This window comes from Lacerta agilis, chromosome 12, assembly GCF_009819535.1.
Source record: "Lacerta agilis isolate rLacAgi1 chromosome 12, rLacAgi1.pri, whole genome shotgun sequence".
Taxonomy (NCBI): Eukaryota; Metazoa; Chordata; class Lepidosauria; order Squamata; family Lacertidae; genus Lacerta; species Lacerta agilis.
The window spans coordinates 47,859,539-47,883,113 of NC_046323.1; the positions used below are offsets into that span (position 1 = coordinate 47,859,539).

Below are 23,575 nucleotides of genomic sequence, written 5' to 3' on the forward strand. Positions count from 1 at the left end.
AGAACTGCTAAGAGTAGAAGAAAACAAATACATCACATATAAAGCTTTATGCATAGATTGGTTTCCTACTGTTGTAGAATATATATACTTTCTAAAATGTAAATTTTCAAAAACATTCATGTAGATTTGGGGTTAGCAAATGCAGATTTAAAATTAAGTGTCTTAGTTAAAACCTTTTTTCTTCCTTCATTTAAACTCCTCCATCTATGAGGACAAGTTAGAGTGCAATTAAAAGTGAAAAGAAATAATGGTTAGTTAAAGCTATGGTTTTCCCAGTAGTGATGTATGGAAGTGAGAGCTGGACCATTAAGAAGGCTGATCGGCGAAGAATTTATGCTTTTGAATTATGGTGCTGGAGGAGACTCTTGAGAGTCCCATGGACTGCAAAAAGACCAAACCTATCCATTCTGAAGGAAATCAGCCCTGAGTGCTCACTGGAAGGACAGATCCTGAAGCTGAGGCTCCAATACTTTGGCCACCTCATGAGAAGAGAAGACTCCCTGGAAAAGACCCTGATGTTGGGAAAGATTGGGGGCACAAGGAGAAGGGCCGACAGAGGACAAGATGATTGGGCAGTGTTCTCAAAGCTACCAACATGAGCTTGACCAAACTGCGGGAGGCAGTGGAAGACAGGAGTGCCTGGCGTGCTCTGGTTCATGGGGTCACGAAGAGTTGGACACGACTAAACGACAAAACAACATCAAAAGCCTTATGAAATAATTACCTGTTTCCGATAGCTGTCACTAGACTGTGACTTTGGGGTTTTGGGGTCTTCCCCATAATCTTCCATCCCCAAAGACAACTTTTTCATTCTGTTGCTTCTTTCTTTGACCTCTTTAGAACCTATAGGTGACACTTCAAATGAGCTATGAGACATGCTGTCGTTTTCTTTCGCAGTTAATTCCTAGAATGAAGAAAAAGAGAAGTGGGCATTGTACCATTATGTCTTCATATGAGATAATAATTATAATGAATACTTTTTTTGTATGACAACTTCCCATTCACAGATAACAGTTTGCATTGGATATCCAAATTACTCACAACCTTCATGATTTTAAGGTTAATCACGGTGTTTTTCTAAAAGGATTTTTGTCTTGATGGATTTTTCTTGCCCAGCAGGTGTTAACTATGTTTCAAATCTGAGTTCCTAGTTTTTGGACACATGAAACATGGAAGCTGGTGCTTAATCTCCTATGGAAGCATCATAATTAAGTGGCAAGTTCTTGCTTTGACCATGTTAGATCCCATCCCATGTTCAATTTATGTTTTCCCCATTGTAAAGACCTTTTTTGCCAGCAGACCTATGCAGCTGTTAAAAAAAAAAACATTTAAATAGTCGGTCATTTTAATTATCATTTTGTATTGTTTTAATTGTGTTTTATGTTTTATTGTATACATACTATATATAACTACTGCTATAAACTATGTTTCTGGGGAAATGGAGGTAGTTGTAGATTAGCAATGGGGCAATATATGAACCTCCTGTTCTCTCTTCAGCATCTCCATGGCTTCACGAAATTTCCTTTCTTTTGCTTCTGTTTCAGCAATAGTGGCTGTGCTCTGTTCTTCATAGGCCATCGTGACCACGGCCAAGATCAAGTTGACCAGGTAGAATGATCCCAGAAATATGACCAACATGAAAAACAGCATATAGATCTTCCCAGTAGCTCTGAGAGTCTGTAGTCAGAAAGAATATAGTAATCATTCTTTTGGTTGTGATGTTTACAAAATGTTAAGGTTTTCATCACCAGTTTTCCATATGTTAAAGGGCGAAACCATATAGAAAACATGAACCACACTAAAAAAAAATTACATTAATTCATTAACCAAAATAAAGATGACAAAAGAAACAACATTAAATCTAAAAATGACACATGAAATTCTATGCTACGCATGATCCAAGCTCTGCTTAAAACACCTCCAAGGAACGAGAGTCCAGAACCTCCCAAGGTGGTCTGTTCCACTGTTGAACAGCTCTTACTGTCGGAAAGTTCTTCCTGATGTTCATTCGGAATCTCCTTTCTTGTAAATTTAATCCCCTGGTTCGGGTCCTACCCTCCAGAGCAAGACAAAACAAACTTGCTCCATCTTCAGTGGCAGCCCTTGAGATATCTGAAGTTGGCTATCATATCTCCTCTCAGTCTCCTGCCTTTTGGACCAAAGAGAACCCTTAGATGGCTAACAATATTTTTACATGTTTTTACATGAAGGAACATTCATAACTGTGATCCCCCTTCTGTGCTCTGAGGTGGCACAGTTTATTCTACCAGCTCAGGACTCTATGACAACATTTCCATCTCATATTATCACCCCTGGATTCCACTTGGTAAACTCTAGCATATCATTCTGCTACTTATATAGCTAAGAAGGGAGCTGTAAAAGGTAGGCAGACCAAGTCACTTCAAACAACTATGGCAGTTTCCCCATGCAATTTGTTTCAAAATAATTGAAGCATATACCTGTTGATAGAGGCGTTCCCAGTAATCCTGCGTCATGAGGCGGAACAGGGAAAGGAAGGCCCAACCAAACGTATCAAAGCTTGTGTACCCAAAGTCAGGATTTTCACCAACCTTCAGACATACGTATTTTGGCGGGCAGGAACTGCAAATAACAACTTTGTCTCAGTGATAAAATTCTCCAGCATTTAAGTACAAAGAGAAAGTTCCACCAATATACGGAGAGACTTGAAAATATGTGAATATTTTTTTCTTTCAAAAACATGGCTCCTACATTCAACAGAGCTGTGGCTTCCAGTAGGTTGGCAGGAGTGGAATTTGTGGCCCTCGGGCTGGAAATCGTTCCCCAACCCTTGCAACACAACTGCAGCTTCAAACTGAAAATGGTAAGTCTCAGATCTCACCACACGGAGGCACATTCACAATGTCCCACATGCAAAAATGATGAGAAGGTCACATTTGACTTTGAACACACACAAAATTGAATTTGAGAATGTGGGCCACAGTTTTGGAAGGAGGGGCGATAAGTAAGCAGGAAGTAAATAAATATACAGAGTGAATAACAGATATTAAGCACACTCATAACAGATATTTTGTAAACTTACCCACCATCTGAAGCATTGCTGCACAATAAATACTCCTCAGTGCCACTCTTATTTATGTAATTCACTGCAACAAAAGAGTCCAGGATAAATATGAATCCAGATAAGAAGAGGTTCTAACACAGCCAGTTGTTTTATCAAAACCCATGATTATCGTCCTGGCTCATCAATGGTTTAAACTAATCACTATTCCTCCAGTTCTGATATAATGTGAAACGGTTTAGTTTAAAACCAGAAGTGGGTGCTTCTAATCACATCTGTGCTAAAGGGGGGGGGGAGAGTGCATGAGCCCAAGGTTTCCTGTTGCCATATTTCAAAAATGAAAATCTGAACACAAAAGTTGTTGAGCTTTTTTGGCCAAAGTTGAGCTTTGGCAAAATCACAAGGACGTTTTGGAGTTAATTTTAAGGAAAATTGGCAACAACACTGCCTCCATGCAATATTGTCAGAACTTGGAAGCTGCAGCCATGCAACCCTAGTAAGTGAGGCTTCAGTGGGGGCAACAAGGGGGACGGCATCATTTGTGCACAATATGGTTACCGGTGTGGTCACGCCATAGATTTGAATAATGGCATTATGATACTGGATTTTGCCTTTTACACAACTGCTGCACATTTGGATGACTAGCATCCTGTCCAGTGAAGCTGAACATTGGGAGATTCTAGGCAGGGCAAAACAAATACTTCTTCACACATATCTGAAGAAGTGTGCATGCACACGAAAGCTCATACCAAGAACAAACTCAGTTGGTCTCTAAGGTGCTACTGGAAAGAATTTTCTATTTTGTTTCTTCACACATAGTTAACTTACGGTATTCCCGCCCACTAGATACAGTGATGACCACCAACTTGGATGACTTTAACAGAGAATTAGATCAATTCATGGAGGTTAAGGCTTTAGATGGCTACTAGCCATGAGGTTATGTTCTATCTCCACTGTTGGAGGCACACTGTGCCTGTAAATACTTGTTGCTGGGTATCAGAGTTACACTTATTGAGCCACTTACAGTTACACAGTAAGTCACTGTGAGAACGGAGTGTTGGACTTGATGGCCCTTTTGCCTGATCCAGCATGGCAGCGGCAAATTTAAGGGGAGCATGGCAGGTTCACCCACACTGGCTACTGAGCCGAGAGGGTGCTGCAATAATGATTTAGAACAGAAGGCAAGAGGTGGGGCTGCTGAATTTCAGCATCGTACAGGGCGCCACTGAAATTTGAAAGCCCAACGTTCTCCAATGACCAGGGGCCTCCTTCTTATGTTCTTGTTTTTGTTAGACAATATCAATTTTCGTAGGAATTGTTAAAGAACTCTTCGGTGGATGCAACCAGGACTTGGTGATTTGTTCGTTTTTAATTTGTCAGTATGACTTAGTACTTGATCAGTTATCACCTCGATTCCTTGGACTCCCATCCTGTGCAAGTTCAGGCATGGGGTTCAGTTACAATCGCAACACTCATGGAGTGTTGCGATTGTAACTGAACCCCATGCCTGAACACTTGGGAGTTTGAAAGTAAGATTGCAATAATCCAAAAATGATTTATCCCAATGCCACCCACATGGCAAACCTACCAAAGCAGATACTGTACCTGATACTTATAAATCTTACTATTCTTAGGAGTAACAATCTGGAGACAGAAAATGGAATAAATCCATTATTTTGCAAAGATCTGAGGACAGTATTTACCTGGGCTATTGGTAAAATTCTCATACGGAGTCAAGTTCTGTTTAGATGAAAAGGATGTTTCATTGGATATACTCTGGCTGATATATTCCGTGTAGTTCTTGACACATTTGTGTCTCAAATGTCCTTTAAAGAGTTGAAGACCAATGAGGGCAAACACACTCAGGCAGAAAACAGTCAGGATCATAACATCTGCGAGTTTCTTAACAGACTGGATAAGGGCACCTACAATGACTTTCAGACCTGCAGAGGGGGAAAATGAATGACATATGAATTCCAAAATCAAAGTACCTACAAAACAATTTGGTCTGTCCAAATGGACCTAGAGTTAGTTTTGCCCCTCATTCATCTATGTGATGAACTATTTTTGGTAGCTTTAATAAAAATAAATAGAAAGAAAATGTATTATGGATACCGCTTGAGTGGGGGGAGGTAGGGTTGTCTGAGCAAATTTCAAGCAGCTCAGTTTCAAAACATGTATGTTTTGAGGAGACAGAGAGGTATCTTTTAAGGGAATAAAGTAACAGCAAGTATGCTTCTCAAAAACACCACATAAACCCTTGAATTGAAAAAGAAGCTGCTAGTAATAGTAAAATATAATACACTTCCATGGCCATCTTTATTGTCTGAAATATGCCTATATATGTTGACATGTACCCAATGTTGTTCATTCACTGTCTACTATATATTTTGGAAAGTTGCTTTGTCTGTTCACTATGCATTTGGAAACCTCTAAAAATATTGAAACCAGTTTTTGCATGGTAGTTTCTGAGATCAAGAAGCACATTTTCATCTATCTTTGGATATAGTTGGTGGCCATTTTGAATCAAGATGGCAGACTGAACTTTTCAAAATTGCACTGATTTTACCCAATGATTTCAAAACTACTCTTTTGTTTCTTAGAATTCCTAAGCAACAGCTGAGTACAAAACTGCTAGTTTTTAAAAAAATAAAAAATAAACACAGATTTGGTGTGTCATATCCACTCTGAAAGCAGAAATTGCTGTGCAGGGTAGTAAGAGATCTATAGGCATTAGCGGGCTGTTTTTAATAACTAAAATAATTAAGTAATGTAATTAGATGCCCAAGATTGCGCCATGACATTCATAGCAAAAAGTCCATTCATGTCCTTGTTTTCTCCCACTGATGGGACGAATGACTAGACCGCTTATAATTTGCCACATTATAGGTGTCATTATTTAATTTTCTCCAACCAAAATTCCTCACTGTGCATTAACAAATTGTCATCCTTTCATTTCTGAACTCTGGATATTGTTCAGATTGCTACAAATACACAATTTGCTACGATTTACAGTTTGCATCCATTAAGCCCTGCCCCTGTTGTACTCATAAGGGGTTTGGATTGCCCCCTAAATTGCAGCAATATATTTGATTCAGATTGTGCTGATATAATCAATATGCATATATGTTGCATTTAATCAATGCACATTCATTGCTAAGTGAAAACTGTGTCAAACAGCAATGCAGGATACAAGCATACACCAGTTCTGATATTAATTTTAGAACTTATCTGAGGTAAACTCAAAGTGAAATATAGTGGAATGCAGTGCAAATAAACCCATGCTTTCTAAATATTCTGTGTACAGTACTTAGTAAATTGTTTTATGTGCTCCATTTAATAAATAAAAACAACAGATGGATGGAACAGAGAAAAATCTGTTCATTGTTGGTAGCAAACCTATACAGCATCCAGATCTGTAATCAGTGGGTTTGAATTTTCAGCACAGTTTGTATGATTTATAAATGGGCAGCCAGCCATCATGTTTTGCTTTGTATAAGAATAATATCAAATGAACAATCACTAACCATAACTGTTTGCAACAGGACATGAAGCAATTGATTTTCTCTACAGGTGGTACAGCAAGCTAACATTAAAAAAAAACCACCTCCAAATGATGAAGGTATTTCATCTGCAAGAAGTTTTCAAAACAACATTTTAGGGGTGTTTTCAAAATCGGCTCCCTCACCCACTCACATTGAGGTGAACAGAAAAATACGATAGGTTTTTTTTTTGTCTTTTGTTTTGCCCTCATGGAAGTTGCAGATTCCTCCCCGTCCCCACCATGCTCCTCATGCACGCAGGGGTGTTTTTCCCCCCCAGTGTCTGCATAATGTCATTGGCTAACCCATGATTCTCCTATTTATTCCAGATTTTCCCTTTCCAGGAAAAATCCAGTAAGTAAAAACAACAACAACCCAACAACAAACAGTTGCCAATATCCCATTTGCAAATTAAGCCCCTGTTTGGAAGCATCTCAGTTTACCAGCAACTTGCAACACATTACAGGATACATGTATATTTATATATTCTAGTATTTCACAGATAAAAATAGGTACACTTGTGAGCATATTACATGTCTATTATACAAAGAATCATGTCAAGTCCAGTTTTGTCCCCCCACTATTACACAATGCTTCCTGTATTCAGATTGCCTCTCTTGCTACGCTAATTTAAAACTAAAGAGAGTGGTGTTTTTTCCTTTTCATTATTGATATTCTAGGGTCACAGGGTGCATTACAAGATTATTATCTTGGGCTGGGTGTTCATCAGTATGCGGATGATACCCAGCTCTACCTCTCTTTCAAATCAGAACCAGTGAAGGCGGTGAAGGTCCTGTGTGAGTGCCTGGAGGCAGTTGGAGGATGGATGGCAGCTAACAGATTGAGGTTGAATCCTGACAAGACAGAAGTACTGTTTTGGGGGAACAGGGGGCGGGTGGGTGTGGGGGACTCCCTGGTCCTGAATGGAGTAACTGTGCCCCTGAAGACCAGGTACGCAGCGCCGAGGGCCTTCTGTCGGTTCCCTCACTGCAAGAAGCAAAGCTACAGGGAACCAGGCAGAGGGCCTTCTTGGTAGTGGCGCCCGCCCTGTGGAACGCCCTCCCATCAGAAGTCAAGGGAATAAACAACTACCTGACATTCAGAAAATACCTGAAGGCAGCCCTGTTTAGGGAAGTTTTTAATCCATGATATTTTAAATGTATTTTAATATTTGATGGAAGCCGCCCAGATGGGCGGGGTACAAAAATTATTATTATTATTATTATTACAAAATTATTATTATATTATTATACTGTATAATATTTAGTCATCCTTCAACCTTAGGTCACCGGGCAGGTTACATCCATTTAAAACACAACATTAAAAACAGTTAAAAATGCATTACAATAACAAAAATGCATCTAGGTGCATTGATGCAAATGCATGAGACTCGAGATGCATCATCCCTCACCTAGAGATTCACTTCTAGAGAAATGAGCATGGGGTGAGGCTCAAGCCTGGAAAATGACACCTATATGGGTAAAAAAGCCAGCAAGCCTTCTTATATGTGCCCCCCAAAGGAACAGCTGCAACACGATTGTCTCTGATAAATGAATACCATTGAAATATATGCATCTGATGTGCCACTGACGCATAGATTTGAACTTTGCAAGGTCAAATGCAACCTGATTGCTGTCAGAAATAATTCAGAGATTTTTCATACCTGGGATAATGGAAACGGTTTTCAAAGCTCTCAGCACCCGGAACATCCGAAGAACGGAAACACCACCCATGTCAATAAACTCTCCCAAAAGTCTGTAAAATCAAAATGTGAAATAAGTATTTAAAAAATAATACAAACTTTTGGGAGGGGTTACAGCAGCAACACTGGTCCCCTAACCAGCCTGACCCAACTGTCGCTCTGCTCAACATACTCCTCGCTGTGCCCATGAAGGGCATTTTAGTGGCGGGCGGACAGCCATGCTGCTCTTGAATGGAAGCAGAGCCAGGCTTCCATTTTGCAGCGGCTGCTTGGCATCTTACATTTACCCCCAAATTCATGCCCTGGCCTATAGGTGTATAACTTGGGGAGGCCTTACGTTATGGGTAAATGAACATCACAGTCAATCACGCGGCCACCGCAGTTACAATTTGCTGCCATTCAGAAGTGGCGCTGCCACCTGCCAAGGGCTAAAATGCCCTCTAAAGATCTAGAGTCCGATGCAGCCATGGCATCAGCAAGCGGCGTGGGGGGGGTGGCATTAAGTTCTTTCTTGCTGGCCAGAAAACCAATGGCCTGGCAGAAGCAGAGGGACAGCCCTTAGAATCATGGAACTGTAGTGTTGGAAAGGGCTCTCAGGGTCATCTAGTCCAACCCCCTGCAACACAGGCTTAAAATTCAGGAGCTTGTCTACAGCCTTAGCGGCTCTACCATGCAAAGTATTGTATATGCAATTAATATGTAAATTAATATTAATTTAAAATTATTATCAATTTTAATTTAAAATCAATTAGCAACAATCAGTTTGGAGGTGCAAATATAGTGAGAAGGGTGGTAGGAAAGATTTGACTCGGCCTAGCGAGGGCTAGTTTCATTTCTGCTAAATGTTTGCAAATACAGTGGTACCTTGGTTTACAACCGTAATTATTAAGTAGTAGGTGGACATAGCAGATGACACAGTTATTCTCCAAGCAGCTCTCTTTATTCTCAGGCTGGAACAGAACTGAACTGAAGGGCTGAGCCAGCCTGCTTAGTAACATGCCACAGTAACAGCTCTCTCTCTAGCTATCCAATCCGTGAACGGCACTCTCAATCCTTCATTTCCATGTTGTGGACCTGAGTGAGAACTGCAGTCACGGTGGGCAGAGCGAAACTATATACACAACAACCCTAGTGGCCTGGGGTGAGAACTTCAATGCATAACAATAATCTGTTCCGGAGATACGTTTGTAAACCAAAACAGGTTGTAACCCAAGGTGCGCTTTCGCCAATGGGGCCTCCAATTTTTTTTTGTTCATAATAAAAAAGGGGGGGTTGTAATCCAAAAAAAGGTTGCAAACTGGGACACGCACTTCCGGGTTTGATGTTTTCATAATCCAAAACGTATGCAAACCAAGACGTATGCAAACCAAGGTACCACTGTAATCATTACATGAGTCTTTTTTTGAGGAGCTCTTACTTCAGGCTGAGGCCTATAGCAGGAGGTAGTCTTTGGGGCCTGATTTTGTTTTAGCTTTCGTTTCATATTTCTCTCTCTCCATGGCCACCTCTTCCTTCAAAAGGCAATCTTCCGTGTATGTATTAGTCAAGAGCAGAACTTTGGTTTTCCTTCAGGCCTACACAGATGCCTAACCATAGACACTGGCCTTTATCTCAGTGTATTCAAGTGACATGTGACTATTTTACTGGTGTATTTTTTACTTTTCTACCCCAGCGTTCCTATCAAGAGCTTGGGACATTTCCTAGGCAGTCTTCTATTTTAGGTATTAGGCTCAGATGGTGGCCTTTTACCTCAGATTTATAAAGGAATGGTGCTTTCTGGGCACTTCCTGGCCAATCATGGCTCCGTCTCGGTATTAGTCAGGCTCAGAACTTAAGTTCTACCTCAGGCTGAGGGACTATGAGCAGATTTTGCTGAGGCCTGTAAATTGCTCGTGCTCCCTTTTATTCCCCTCAGCAGAGCTTCTCGGCTTAACCTACAATATAGTTCTACAGTCAGAAGTCCAAATATGAAACCGTTTCTCAGCACAAAAGTATAGCTGTGGGGAAAGTTATCAATATCCTGGCATTTTGAGAGAAGCTAAAATGGACAGATTCGCCAGTCCCCTACTGCAGGGTAGCGTGGTCACCTGTACCACCTCAGCAAGGCAATGGTGAGGAGGATAATTTTACCACACATTTTGGGGCCAACGATTGCAAAATATGTGGTAGAACGACCAGTTCTAACACCTCAAGCAACATGGGAGTCAAAAACCCTCAGCAAGGAAGTATCTATCCTCAGAGGAGAGTGGACCAGGGGATTGGATCAGCTCTCTGCCTGCTAAGTCCCAAACAGGATGGAAGCGAGACACACGCTTCCTCCAGGGAGCTGCAATCCTCTATTAGGAACCATTTGCAATTAACGGTGTGTTAGTGCTGCCTAAAGGCAAGGCTCTCAAAGCACTGTCCTTTTAGTACCGGAGCTGCATGGAGAGACACCGGGCATAATATACAGAGAGTGCAGAATGTGGTACTGGGGAACAGAATTCAACTTCCTGAGAAAGCCAATCTCTGGTCCTAATGCCTGCAAAAATATTAGGCTGGAGAACCTGATGAACAAAGATTACAGTGGTTGGGGGAATCCCAAGTTTTACAGCAGCGCAACAAATCTTTGTGAGCGAAATCTAGAGGACTAGAAAGCATTTCGTGATGGTATGAATGGCAGCTGCATGGATAAGAGCTTTCTCTCCTTCCTCTAATCCAGTGTTTTTCAACCACTGTTCCGTGGCACACTAGTGTGCCGCGAGATGTTGCCTGGTGTGCCGTGGGAAAAAATGAAAAATTCAAGAGAATTACTTTATATATAGTCAATATAGGCACAGAGTTAAATTTTTTAACATTTTCTAATGGTGGTGTGCCTCGTGATTTTTTTCATGAAACAAGTGTGCCGTTGCCCAAAAAAGGTTGAAAAACACTGCTCTAATCGCTTTTATATGTGCTTTTTACCCATAAATTAATTCAAACTTCTTTTAGGCTCAGAGACCAGAGTCAAGACTAACATTACCGTATTTTTTCGTGTATAAGACGCCCCCATGTATATGACGACCCCTATTTTTTGAGCTCGAAATTAAGAAATAATTAATTGCAACATTCCATGTATAAGACAACCTCCCATTTTAAACTTAAAAAATTTGGGGGGAAATATAGTCTTATACATGGAAAAATACAGTAAGTACTCTAAACATGGAAGGGGAATAAATGCATGCTATGTTTTTGGGTTTTTTTAATGTTCCTTTTAGCCACCACTGTCCAATTTTTTTGAAAGGAAATGATTTAATTGCAGCAAAACACTGATTCTTACGCCATCACGATAACGCTGAAATCCAGCCAGTTCCATGGGTCTCGGAGGAAGGTGAATTCATTCAAGCAAAACCCTCTTGCCAATATCTTGATTAGACATTCGAAGGAATAAATGGCCGTGAAAGTATACCTAGGGAGTGAAAGTATACAGGGAAACAAGGTCAACACAGGAAGTAAGGTAACAATCATAAGGCATATTCCTCTGACTTACCGCAATGTTTTCAGTTTTAAATCTATGCCGATTTGCCAACTCCCCATAGAGTAATGGAAAGTGAGCATCCATGTGATATTTAGTCCTTTTCTGTCTAATAAACTGTAATAACTCTTTTTTAAAAAGTATTGAAAAAGACTGTGGGTTGACCTTAACAAAGGCATACTAAGAGTAAACCGATTTGCTACCAAAAAAGCGATAGCGGCTTGGTTAAAGGGAATTCTGAATATTACTTTGTTGGATACATGATCTTAGATTATGAATTTAAAATCAGTGTTGAAGTTGCTCTTCCATTACATATTGTTTGTGGACTGAAAACAGCAACAGTACTCAATACTGACCATATTCACTGCATTGAATAAGCGAACACTAGCCATTTCTGCTCCTGTTTCCATTTTCTTCAATTTTCTTCAGAATTCTCTGACATATCTAGCTGTGTGTAATAGTCCCTAGATAAAGGCATCCAAGCTCGAAATAAACTCAAACGAGGAGCATATGAATTAATCCTTGCATGAGACACATTTCCCCACAGTGTGTTCTGCATTTTTAGGTCCTGTATTAAGAGAATATAGTAGAAATAGAGGGAACGATATCACCAAAGTTACTTACTCAACATACTTCGTCGAGGAAGTCTCGCTGCTATTTGACTGCACGTCCGCAAGAGCCATGAAGACACAATTGGTGAAAATAGTGACCATAATAAACATAGTGAACAATGTAAGTAACAGGAGTTAAGGAAAATGACAATTGAAAAACTTTACACCAGCATTTGCTGCGGATTCTCAGCTTTAAATGTGGGGTGGGGCACTGGCGGAGGAACGGAAGTGCAGAGGGAGTGGACTACCCCAGCACAACTACTCCAGCAGGGTGTCATCGCAGTGGCCCCCTGGACACATGCCCTGCACCCCCGCACACTGGGCACCACGCCCCTGCCTGCTCTCTGCCCCCGGTAGCGGTACATGCAGCTTCGCCACGGGGGTGGGTTCCCCACCCTTCCCTTGATATAATGTTGAGCACCCATAGACTGCTAATATTATCCCCATAAAAATATTAGGTTTGTAGAAGTAGCACAACTTTTCACACACCCTATGGCAGCCTTCCACAACATGGTATCATCCAGATGTTTTCATCAGCCCCACCAGCGTAGCCAAGGCCCTGGGGATTAAGTTGTAGTCTAAAGCAGTGTTTCCCATCCTTGGGTCTCCAGCTGGTTTTGGACTACAATTCCCATCATCCCTGACCACTGGTCTTGCTAGCTAGGGATGGTGGGAGTTGTAGTCCAAAAACAGCTAGAGACCCAAGGTTGGGAAACACTGGTCTAAAGAATCTGGAGGGTACTATGCTAGGGAAGACTGCCTTACAATGAGTTGTATTCCAGGTGTGGATACACCTCGTATCTCTCTTCCTGAATTACAGCAGAATTTGACTGAATGGCAGCAGTGTGACATTGGGAGAAAATATATTTCTCCCAATACTGGAACTCAATGCCATCCAGTGAAATTGGTTAGATGCACATTTGTCCTGAACAACAACAACAAAGAGGGATTCTTTACACAAACACCAAAAACCACCATCAACTTAATGCAGGATTAGCCAATGTTATGCACTCCAGATGTTGTTGGATTACAGTACCCATCAATCTTGATCATTAGCCATGCTCTCTGAGACTGATGGGACCTGAAGTCCAAAACATCTGGAGGCCACCTTGTTGGTTAACCCTACCATAATGGAATCCATTGCCACATGATGTGCAGGTTGCCTTTGGATCAGAAGGCTATAAAAGAGATAAATGAATGGAGGATTGGTTCATGAACAGCCAGTAGCCATGAGAGATAAATGGATGTTTCCTGGTCAGAGGCTGCATACTCTGAATTGCACTTGCTGAGGGACAATGAACAGGAGAGGTCTGTTGCTCTTGCACTTCTTCTTCACGTAAAGGATATGAATGTACCAAAACCTTAATTACCATTCGTCTGATTGGATGAAAAGGGCTAAAGATGTACAAAGCACGAGTGGCTGTAAATCGGAAGATGGCTTTCCCTTTGTTCAACACCATAAATGTCTGTGGGTGGAAATACATTAACTGGAAACATTGTTCTATGACAATTAATGCTAATCTCACATGATGCTCTCTGTCCCTAAGTATATCAATTAAGGGTGATGAATTTGGGAGGTTTTTTTAAAAGTAGGCTACAAAAAAAATGTTCGGAGATTGGTCATGAAAGGCAGGAGAGAGACTGAAAGCTGCTGGAGGAACAGGTTCCCCTGTCTTCCTAACTTGTTCACCTTGAAGGGCTGGCAGGATTCTAGGGGCTGATATGTGACAATCGATCATATATTTGTATGCCTTCTTTCCAAAGTTCAAACCATGTGCAAGGCGGCTTACCTCATATAAAAAAATGACTGGGTGGAACTGTCAAAAAGCACAGGCAAGAGAATGAAAACCTAGTAGAATAACTGCAAATTGATCAGTGCTAACTGGAGAAGCTAAATTGTGATACTACAGTCCTGTCAACCAATAGGGGGTTCTTCTCAGTCTCTCTCCAGGATTGTAGTTATCAGCTAAGGCTAAAGTCTGCTCAACGCTGTGCTAGAAATCTAGGAGAATACACTGTCAGAAGGAAATCTGCAAGGTTAATGAAGCTCTATTACAGGCACGTCCAACAGGTAGATTGTGATCTACTAGTAGATCACTGAACGTCGTTCTGTGGTAGATCACTGGTAGATCACTGGCTCCCCCCAAAGAAGCTCAACAACTTTGCCCCCCCCCTAAAAAAGCTCAACATTTTAGCCCTGCTTCCCCCCCAAAAAAACAGGGCCTTTCTTCCTAAAAAAGAAAAGCTCAACAACTTTGACCTGAACCCCCAAAAAGTGGGTAGATCACTGCCAGTTTTTAACTCTGAGTAGATTGCAGTCTCTTGGGAGTTGGCCACCCCTGCTCTATTAGAATTATTTAAAAAGCACACAACTCTCCACCTTCCTACGATCACCTTGTTTCTTTCAAGTAAATCCAATCAATAATGCAGTCCCCCCCCTTCTCATTATATTACCAAAGCCTATGGACCACTAAACATTTCTTCACCTTATGATCATGATAGTAGGGGTCAAGATCCTCAAGAGGTTCTCCAATGAGCTCCAGAGGTGGGTTTCCATACAGGGCAGGCAGCTTCTGGAATACCTGTAGGTCAAGCTGAGGGCGTTGCTTCTCTGCAGGGGGTGGGTCTCCGCATGCTTTCTTGGCCGCGATGCGTTTCTCAATGGCAACCAAGGATTCAGGAGTGAAGCGGCGAAAGTTGTTAGCTCCCAGCAATGTTAAGTCAGCCATTTTTGCATTCTTCTCATAAGCAGAACTTACTCCTCGTTGCGAAATTCACTGTGGAGCTATGTCTGTGTTTGGCCACACGGTTGGGAAACACTTTCTGAACAGCAAAGCAAAGCAGGAGATGACTAGATAAGGACACCAACTGAAATCTTAAAAGTCATAAAAAGTGGTTCAGTGTTGCTAATGTGGCACAGGAAGGAATTGTTTATCGTTAAGTGCACATTTGCTTACAATTTAGTAAAACAAAGGAAACTTTTCATTGCAGAAAGAGGGAGCCTCGAATATTATCCAGGCTATAGACAATTCCCGTAAAGTGTAAAAAGATCAGAAAGAAAAAAATGGCCACACAAATTAACTTTCAAACCCCAGAGGTATTCTTGGAAGATTCCCATTGATCTCAATAAAAGACAATGACTCAGTTGCATATAATGCAGCCTCAACTGCACAGATTCAGAACAGATAAAGTGAGGTATTTCTCCACACAACGGATAATTAAGGGTGCAACCACTGTGCACACTTAGGTGCAAATAAGTCCCATTGAACACACTGCCAAAAGTGTTATCCAGTGACTTAGGTAGCTTTAAAAAGAGGTTAAACAAATTCATTGTAGTTCTATCAAGAGCTCTCAATGGGATTTCCCTCTTTAGAGGTGGTATACTGTACTTCTGAATCCCAGCATTATACTGATTGAAGAAGATTGCCCTCATTTTTGACTGACATGTCATGGATTAAAAGCTAACCATGACATCATGTTCACTATGGAATTTCTGATTGGCTAGGAATAAAGTTCCTAAGATATTGACCAATTAAAAATGGTATCAAAGCAACTACCAGTCAGGAAACAAAAAGGAAAAGAATTGTGGAAGTTTGGGAAATAATTGCACACTTTTAAGTCATCCACAACTACACTTTCCTAGAGATGATGTTCTCCGGATGCAGAATTTGGGTTTCCTAGGCATGTTGTTTTGATATTTCTTCAAGTGCATAGTACATCAGCCCTGAATATATCCTCTTCCAAATACAAGCACCAAGGAAATCTGTTGAGATTTACAGTACTGCTGCTCCCATTGTTCGCGACAAATGATATGGGGGCAAAGGAAAGCTAGTTTGAATTATGTATGGATTGATAGCACTCCTCCGCAGAGCACAGAGGGAATACTATAATTGCTGCTCTGCACCCTTTGCCAAATGTTGCAGGCACCTGCCCAATAGTAGCTTGTTAGCAGCTGTGGTGCTTCTGTAAAAGCATGCCCAGCATAAAAAAGGGTCACAATTTGGTTTCGAAAACCTAACCATATGCACAACTATGTCATTTTGCTCTGAGAGTCCTCACAGTTGCCACACGGATCTAGACATTTAATACTGGATGCAGAATTTAGCACCCTGAGAACCTTAGTGTGCATTTTTGTCTAATTCAAAGAGCCCTGTCAGGCAACATGTTATACACTATTTTAACATACACTAGCAGCCTTGTACCCAGCATTGCTCAGGATTTCTAAGAAACCAAATAACCAGGGCAGTTTTGAAAGGTTCCGTCCACCATCTTAATTCAAAATGGTATCCAGCTGTATCCAAACACAGGTGGAAAACCTGCTCCTTGATATCAGGAACCTTCATGTAAAATTAGGTTACAATATCTTGAGCAGTGTCCAAATATATAGCGAACAAACAACTTTCCAAAATATATAGCAAACTAACAGCCTCATGCCCAGTGCTGCGAAGTGATGTAGGGTTGTGTATAATGCCAGTCCTAGTCATTTTTATAGTCGGACTAGATCCACTGATCTGACCAGGTTTATAGCTTTAAAAGCTCTTAACCTTCCCCAACATACCTGGGTGTTACCTGGAATGGGAGCCTTTTGAAGTTCCCATGGAAGGAACCAATAGCTGTGCTGATCTCAAGAGTATGTGCGTAGCATAATCTCTTGCGGAGCATGAGTAGCCTCTGTACTGAGTGCTGGATCACTTAAAAGCTGCTAGAATTGCCTATGGGATGTGTGGAACAGCATCTCATTTCAGCCAAGTGACCATATGCACTCAAAGGCTATACAGGAAGAGCAGGGCTGCTATTTAAGTTATCTGGGGGATTTCTCCTTTTATGCCAAGCAGGACCACTGAAAGGTAGATACAGGGGGTACTAATGTGCCAGGCCCACTGCCAGCAGAGGCCCAGACTCTCAGTCTTCTTGTTTGTTTGTTTGTTTGTTTGTTTGTGTGTGTGTGTTTTAAGTATGCCTTTAGCTCTCCTACAAAGGAAGCTATGAAGCAAAATGTGCAGATCTCTGTGAGATGAGCCATCTTTTAAGTGTTTTAGCCAATGAGTGAAGCTGTGATTGACAGACGAGTTGTTTAGAGTTAGACACGCAGTGATAGGAACCTCTGTGACTCTAAAGAGCTTCTGTTTTCTAATCTCCTTTAGTGCACTTTTCCTGCATCTTTCTCATTTTCTAGTCATTGGAATCTCCATAGTTTGCCCTTCCTTTTTTCATAGTAACCAGGATGCATCTTTCCGGTGGTGGATTAGTCTGAGATCAGGTACTCCCTAGAAGTACCGGTACTTGATCTGCAAATACTGCTACACAATGAATGTGGGTGGATGTTATCCTCACCACCACCACCACAACTGCCACTGGCATGAAAGGTTGCTCAGATGGAAATGTGGCCCTTGGTCTGAAAAAGTAACGGAGACAATGATAGCTTCTAGTCAAGTGGGGGAAGAAGACAATGAATGCCTATTTAAAAAATAGGAAACATTTGGCCCTTGATCCTGCCGTTAGAGATGGGGGGTGGGAATAGGTTTCTACACACATAATATTCTCTGCTAAATATACAAGAGGGTCTAAGAGAGGGAATTCTCTCTGTATGCCACAGGAGAAGTGAGGAACCATCTTTTCCTTCTGGGCAGCTTTCCAGAGGAGGTGGAGGCACATGCCCTATCCCATAATACGAGAACTTAGGGTGGAAGGGATCATCCACTGAAACTGACTGGTAGGCAATTCTTGACAGATAAAAGGAAGTGCTTCTTAATCCATCACATAATCAGTTTACTGTCGCATGATGTGGTAATGGCCAGTCGCTTAAATTACTTGAAAGAGGAAGTTAGAATGTCATGGAGGAGGAGAGGTCTACTAAGCCTCATGGATCTATGGTAAGGTTACCAGATTTGTTTTCAATGAATCCGGGGACACCTTTCAACTTCAATGGATTTTGTACGGAGACTGATTTGTAAATCCGGGGACTGTCCCTAGGAAACGGGGACATCTGGTAACCTTATTCTACGGTACTTCCATGTTCATCAGCAATGTACCTTTAAAGAAAAATTTAGTTTTTGAGAAGCAACTCAACACCAAGTTAGGGCTGCCAGCTTCATGGCCTGGGGGTGGGCTTCCTTGAACTTTCTGGCCACTAAAGGGAAGACATTGCTGGGCTAAAGGTCTGTTCCAGCTTCCTGCATTTTCATGTTTCAGGATCTCTTCCCAACCCTCACCAATAATTTATTAATTTCCTTGCTTCATTTATGCAGCCACCCAATAACAGGTTCTCTGGGAGGCACACAAAAATAAAATACAGTATAATTTTTTTATAACTGAAAACATAATTTCAATGCAATTTAAAAATGAATTCAGTGATTTGTAGACAAGTGGAAGGAAGTGCTCTGAAGATACTCTTCTCCTTAAATCTGTAGACTGGGGCACCTGGGTTCAGTACAAAACACGATGATCATGTTTTTTGACATGATATAAATTCACTCCCTGACATTTCTCCTATGTTAAATGTTTTCTAGATATCCTCCGAGAGATTGAATATTTGCTGCATATGCTCCAAGTAGTTGATATCTACATTGGATCTTCTGTTGTATTTGAATTCCTTATTTCATGTCTGACAGTAATTGATAGTGGGTATGTAATCCTTTACATTATTTGACAGCAGTTAATAACTCACGTGCAGCAGTATTTAGTGTCTGCCAGCATTAGATAGTCCTTATACAGTGGGATTTATTATATGACAGTATTTGGCAGCTCAGAGACTTAATGTTTCATGCCTGCCAAAATAATCAAGAAAAAGTCCATAAGGCTAAAAGCACTCGTACTTGAAACATTGCAGTAAAACCTCACTTACAAGATACAAATTCTGCACAATTTTTGAGTAGCAAAATGAGGAAATTCACTAGATTTTTGATACTTGGACACTGTTGTTTTCGCTCTATCCCATGTGAAATCTGAATGGTTTAATCCATACAGTTAAGCACTTCTTGAAGTCTTCAATGTTAATACAATTGTTTAATTGTCTCGAGATAGCACTCAATCTTCTCTGTCCATTGGAGGGCTGTTTCACTTGTGAAGTTTCTTTCCAACTCCAGCCTGGGCACTCTCTTCCATATTTCCTATCTCCTACCATATCTCCCTCCCAACCCCTTCCAGTGCTGATCAGCACTTATCTGCTCAGAACCAAAAGTAGAGGAAGGGAGAGAAGGGTGTGCAGTTCCCTGAGGGCCCCCATGCATACAGAGTTCTGTGAAGTGTGCTGGGGTACTATTACAGTAACTAAAAAAACAATTTTATCTGTCTATATTTAGATAGCGGGAGAGGGTGCAACAGGGAAATGCAAAGGAAGTACGGTAGGTGAAATCATCATTAACAAAACAGCAGGAGGAGGAATGGAATGGAGGTGGCAAGGATTATGAGTGAGCAATACAGTTTTTTTAAAAAACTTTGTTTTGGTTGAAGTTGAGAACTAAAGGAATTAAAGGATAAAGTTTGAAAATAATGGGTGGGTTTTCAGTATGAAAGAGGTGGTTCCATGTAAGAGTGCTTGCGGTGGCGGGAGTATTTTAAATATGGAAGGCAATGGAGTTTACACTAAAAAAGCACACATCAGCAGTCATTCTTGCCATACCTAATTTATGCAGGGTGCAGAAACCAGGTTTTCTTGATAGGTATATTCTCAATCTGTACCTCCCAAACTAATGTGCAGCTCAGAACTCAATTACCCACCAGCTTTCATACTTCCTGAATGTCCTAAATTAGTTCTCAACTCAAAAGATACAATGTTCAAAAATGCATATTTTGGGAGAAAATCATTTTAAAATGTGTTTTTATAAATGAATTTTCATGAATATTTTTTTAAATCACAAATTAATGTAGAAAACTGCGGTGGAACATACTTATTCATGAACACATGCAAAAATAACATGGACCAGAAATAGACTGAGTTGCCTATCTCCATTTACACCCTTAAAACCACGTGCTCCCGACAAGCCAGAAAAATAGCAGTGAACATCAGCATTATAACATTCGAAAGCCAAACCCCAAGACGCAACCATAAAACCAAATAGCCTAATCTCAAATAGCCTCCAAAACATTTCATAAATGTTTTGACAAGTTAGAAGGGAAGTATGGTATGGAATGTCTTCTGGAACATCATCCCATAGCCTTATCAGAAAAAAAGAGAAGACCCTGCTTTCCCTATCCAGCTGCAATCACTTTAATTGAAATTGCTTTTGTTTGTTTTTTGTTTTTTTAAAGAATTTATTAGCATTTTCATAATATGACACAAACCCAAACCCACACCTACAAATACAAAACAAATACAAATACACATAATGTCAGGATTCTTCTTCTTGTTTGTATACCTTACAAAGAAAAAAAAAATTTCTATTTCTGAATCTTGACGTTTGACTTCCCCCGCCTTTTCACCTTCGGTTTTAAATCCATATTCTGTTTTCTTAACAACTTTTCTCTATATATAAAAAATTTAACTTCAATTAAAAATAACACAATTATCTTAGTCCTCCTATTATAACATAAATCTTAACCAAATATTCTTGTAAAAGCTAAACTTGTTTCTTCTGTCCTTTATCATGCTGCTTTTAACTTAAAATTCAATATCTCCCTGCTTATTTAAAATAAACTTATAATTAACAGACTTCACTCTCCGATTTCAGATACCATGACAGACCATTTGGGTTATACATTTAATATTTCAACCCACGCCCCGTTAATTGAAATTGCTTTTGAGCAAGGCCCAAAGAATTCCAGTAGGCCCTCCAGATGGTGTTGGACTCCAACTCCCATAAGCCACAGTCAGCCTGCCCCATGGTGAGGGATGACGGGAGAGTTCAGCAACATCTGAAGGGCCATAGGCTCCCCACCTGTGCTGTAGGGGAACCCACTCTGTAGTACTTCTTGGAGGAAGGATGGGTGAAATACAAATGCAATTGCTTATTCCATGCTGATTCACCATAACAAAATTAGATTGCCATCTCCAAGAGCCACCACCAGCACAGAAACCTTTCGGGAAACCTGATGCTAAATTATGAAGCAATCATCTCGGTCTGCCAGCCTCTTCTAAGAGCTTTTCCCTCTGAAAACCCATCGCAGGCTAAGCATTTGTCATCCTCTAAAGTGAACCATAGACACAGAAGATGAAATTGTGTGGCTGTTCGGGACTTTCGGATTCTAAAGTGGAATGTTTAGAATATTTACTAATGAATGATTTGGCAGCTCAGGAGAATAAACCAGAGATCAGAACAAAGTTGACTGTCTAAAAAAATATGTGATAACATGGCATAGAACAGCTGATCTACCATCATCTCTAGCTTCCTCAACTTTTAGCAGTTGAAATTTGAACAATTCTTGTTCTACCATTCATGTGGCGATTGCACATTGTTTCACAACTATCTTGCTGATAAATAACGTTATGAAGAAGGTGTTAGGGCTGATAAGCCAAGAGCCCCAAACTCAAATTCTCACAGTGAAATGTGCTGGCAATGCCCTTCCGCGAGTACATTTTACACCTATAATTCCTTTGCCCCTCTCTTGCTGCCTGATTCGTGCAAAAGGTCAAGGAGAAAAGGGAACATAAGTTAACAGTTGTTGGACTTGGTACTGTCTGCAGGCTAAATTTGAACCAGAAGGCATTAGACCAGGGGTAGTCAACCTTTTTGTACCTACCGCCCACTAATGCATCTTTCTTGATGGTAAAATTTCCTTACCACCCACCAGTGCTCGATGGAAGGAGGATTCACTTGTGCCGTAGAACCCCCGACCTCCCACCTAGAATCCTGAAACGCCCACTAGTGGGTGGTAGGGACCAGGTTGACAACCCCTGCATTAGATGCTGACTCCCTGAAATTTAAGAATGTCTTGTTGTCATTAGGTAAACAGATCATGAACTTTGATGCCTTATTCTTATTTCCTCTTTGCTGTTAAGATGAATGGCTTTTCTGGTATTATTATTTTTGACTACAGACACCTCTTTATCAAGTTTATATTTCTCACCAACATTCTCATTTACAAAAGCCCTGGTTAAGCCATTGTGCTCAAACAGTATATCCAAAGTTCACAGCCAATTGTGCATTATCTCAAACCAATAGGAAGCATTGTTAAGGCTGTAACGAGCAGTGGCTTTGGGAGGGGGTGGGTAGAGGCAGTGGCATCCTCCCAGCAGGGCTGGTAGTGGTGACCTGGGGGCCGTCACCCCAGAGCTCCTATGCCACCATCTCACCTGACACCATACCTTTCCAGATAAACTCAGAGCTGCCATTGCCAGGCTGTCTCATGTGCCACTGCTCATAACACATATCAAAAAATGTGTTAATTAAATCCTTGCCAAAAAGGATCAATGGGGCATCGGCAAACAGCTGCATTGCTGTTTCATTCTGCTGGTTATGTGTTCTGCTGGTATAGTCTCCTTCCAGTTTGTTTTTAAGTAAATGAAAAGGAAATCCTGCCTCATCAACCTCCTAGAATTCTATGTGTGCTCCAACAGACAGCATACACTTTGATTTTGGGGAGGGAAAAGTAAAAAAAAAAAAAAAAAAACCCTTGCAAAAATTCTTAAGAAGATTTAACAGTCATAGCATAAGAGGTCCTGTTCTCTTAGAGATCAATAACTGGTTACAAAACTTGAAGCAGAAAGTGTGGTTAAACAGACAGTGTTCACAGTGGAGAGAAGCAAAAGTTTTTATATGAGGTGTCGTGATATAAAACATATTCCTAAACAATATGGAGTTGAGAGTTCACCCGTGAGTTAGCCAGTTTTACAGATAATACCATTCAGTTTGGTGTAATCCCAAGAACACTATGAAGAGTCCCAAAACAATCTCTCCAAACAGTGTGATCGTACAACAGAACAGCAAAGAAAATTCAATGAAAGAGATTGCATAACTCTGGAAGAGAGTATCTAAGTTCACGCATACATCAGTTAGGTTGGAACTGATTGTAGCCATCTACGATCAATACATTGGGTTCATAGTAAAGGCTCACAGATAATGTCACCCAATAAATACTGGCAATAGAAAAACCATACTCTATGCTAGGAATTATTAGACAACTGAAGAAAATGTAAGTGCAATTGTCATAATAGCTTATGGTGCACCTACACAGGGAACACTATGAAGTTGTGGTTGTTTCATTTCTTTTTTAAAAGAAAAGATGCTTTGAAGAGCTGGAGAGCATGCA

At 40.8% G+C, this 23,575-nt stretch overlaps 1 protein-coding gene across 1 annotated transcript in view; it reads right to left on the bottom strand.

Moving 5' to 3' along the window:
- Nucleotides 1-23,575, bottom strand: part of LOC117056001 (sodium channel protein type 5 subunit alpha-like) — a 48,260-nt gene that overhangs the window by 23,890 nt on the left and 795 nt on the right. The window contains exons 2-11 of the mRNA XM_033165985.1: nt 14,875-15,263; nt 13,736-13,854; nt 12,402-12,509; nt 11,583-11,711; nt 8,246-8,337; nt 4,744-4,983; nt 3,062-3,125; nt 2,460-2,601; nt 1,480-1,677; nt 725-904 (exon numbers count right to left, since the gene is read on the bottom strand). Of these exons, the coding sequence (XP_033021876.1) occupies nt 725-904; nt 1,480-1,677; nt 2,460-2,601; nt 3,062-3,125; nt 4,744-4,983; nt 8,246-8,337; nt 11,583-11,711; nt 12,402-12,509; nt 13,736-13,854; nt 14,875-15,117 (1,515 nt within the window). The 5' untranslated portion in view covers nt 15,118-15,263. The remainder of the gene's footprint in view (nt 1-724; nt 905-1,479; nt 1,678-2,459; nt 2,602-3,061; nt 3,126-4,743; nt 4,984-8,245; nt 8,338-11,582; nt 11,712-12,401; nt 12,510-13,735; nt 13,855-14,874; nt 15,264-23,575) is intronic.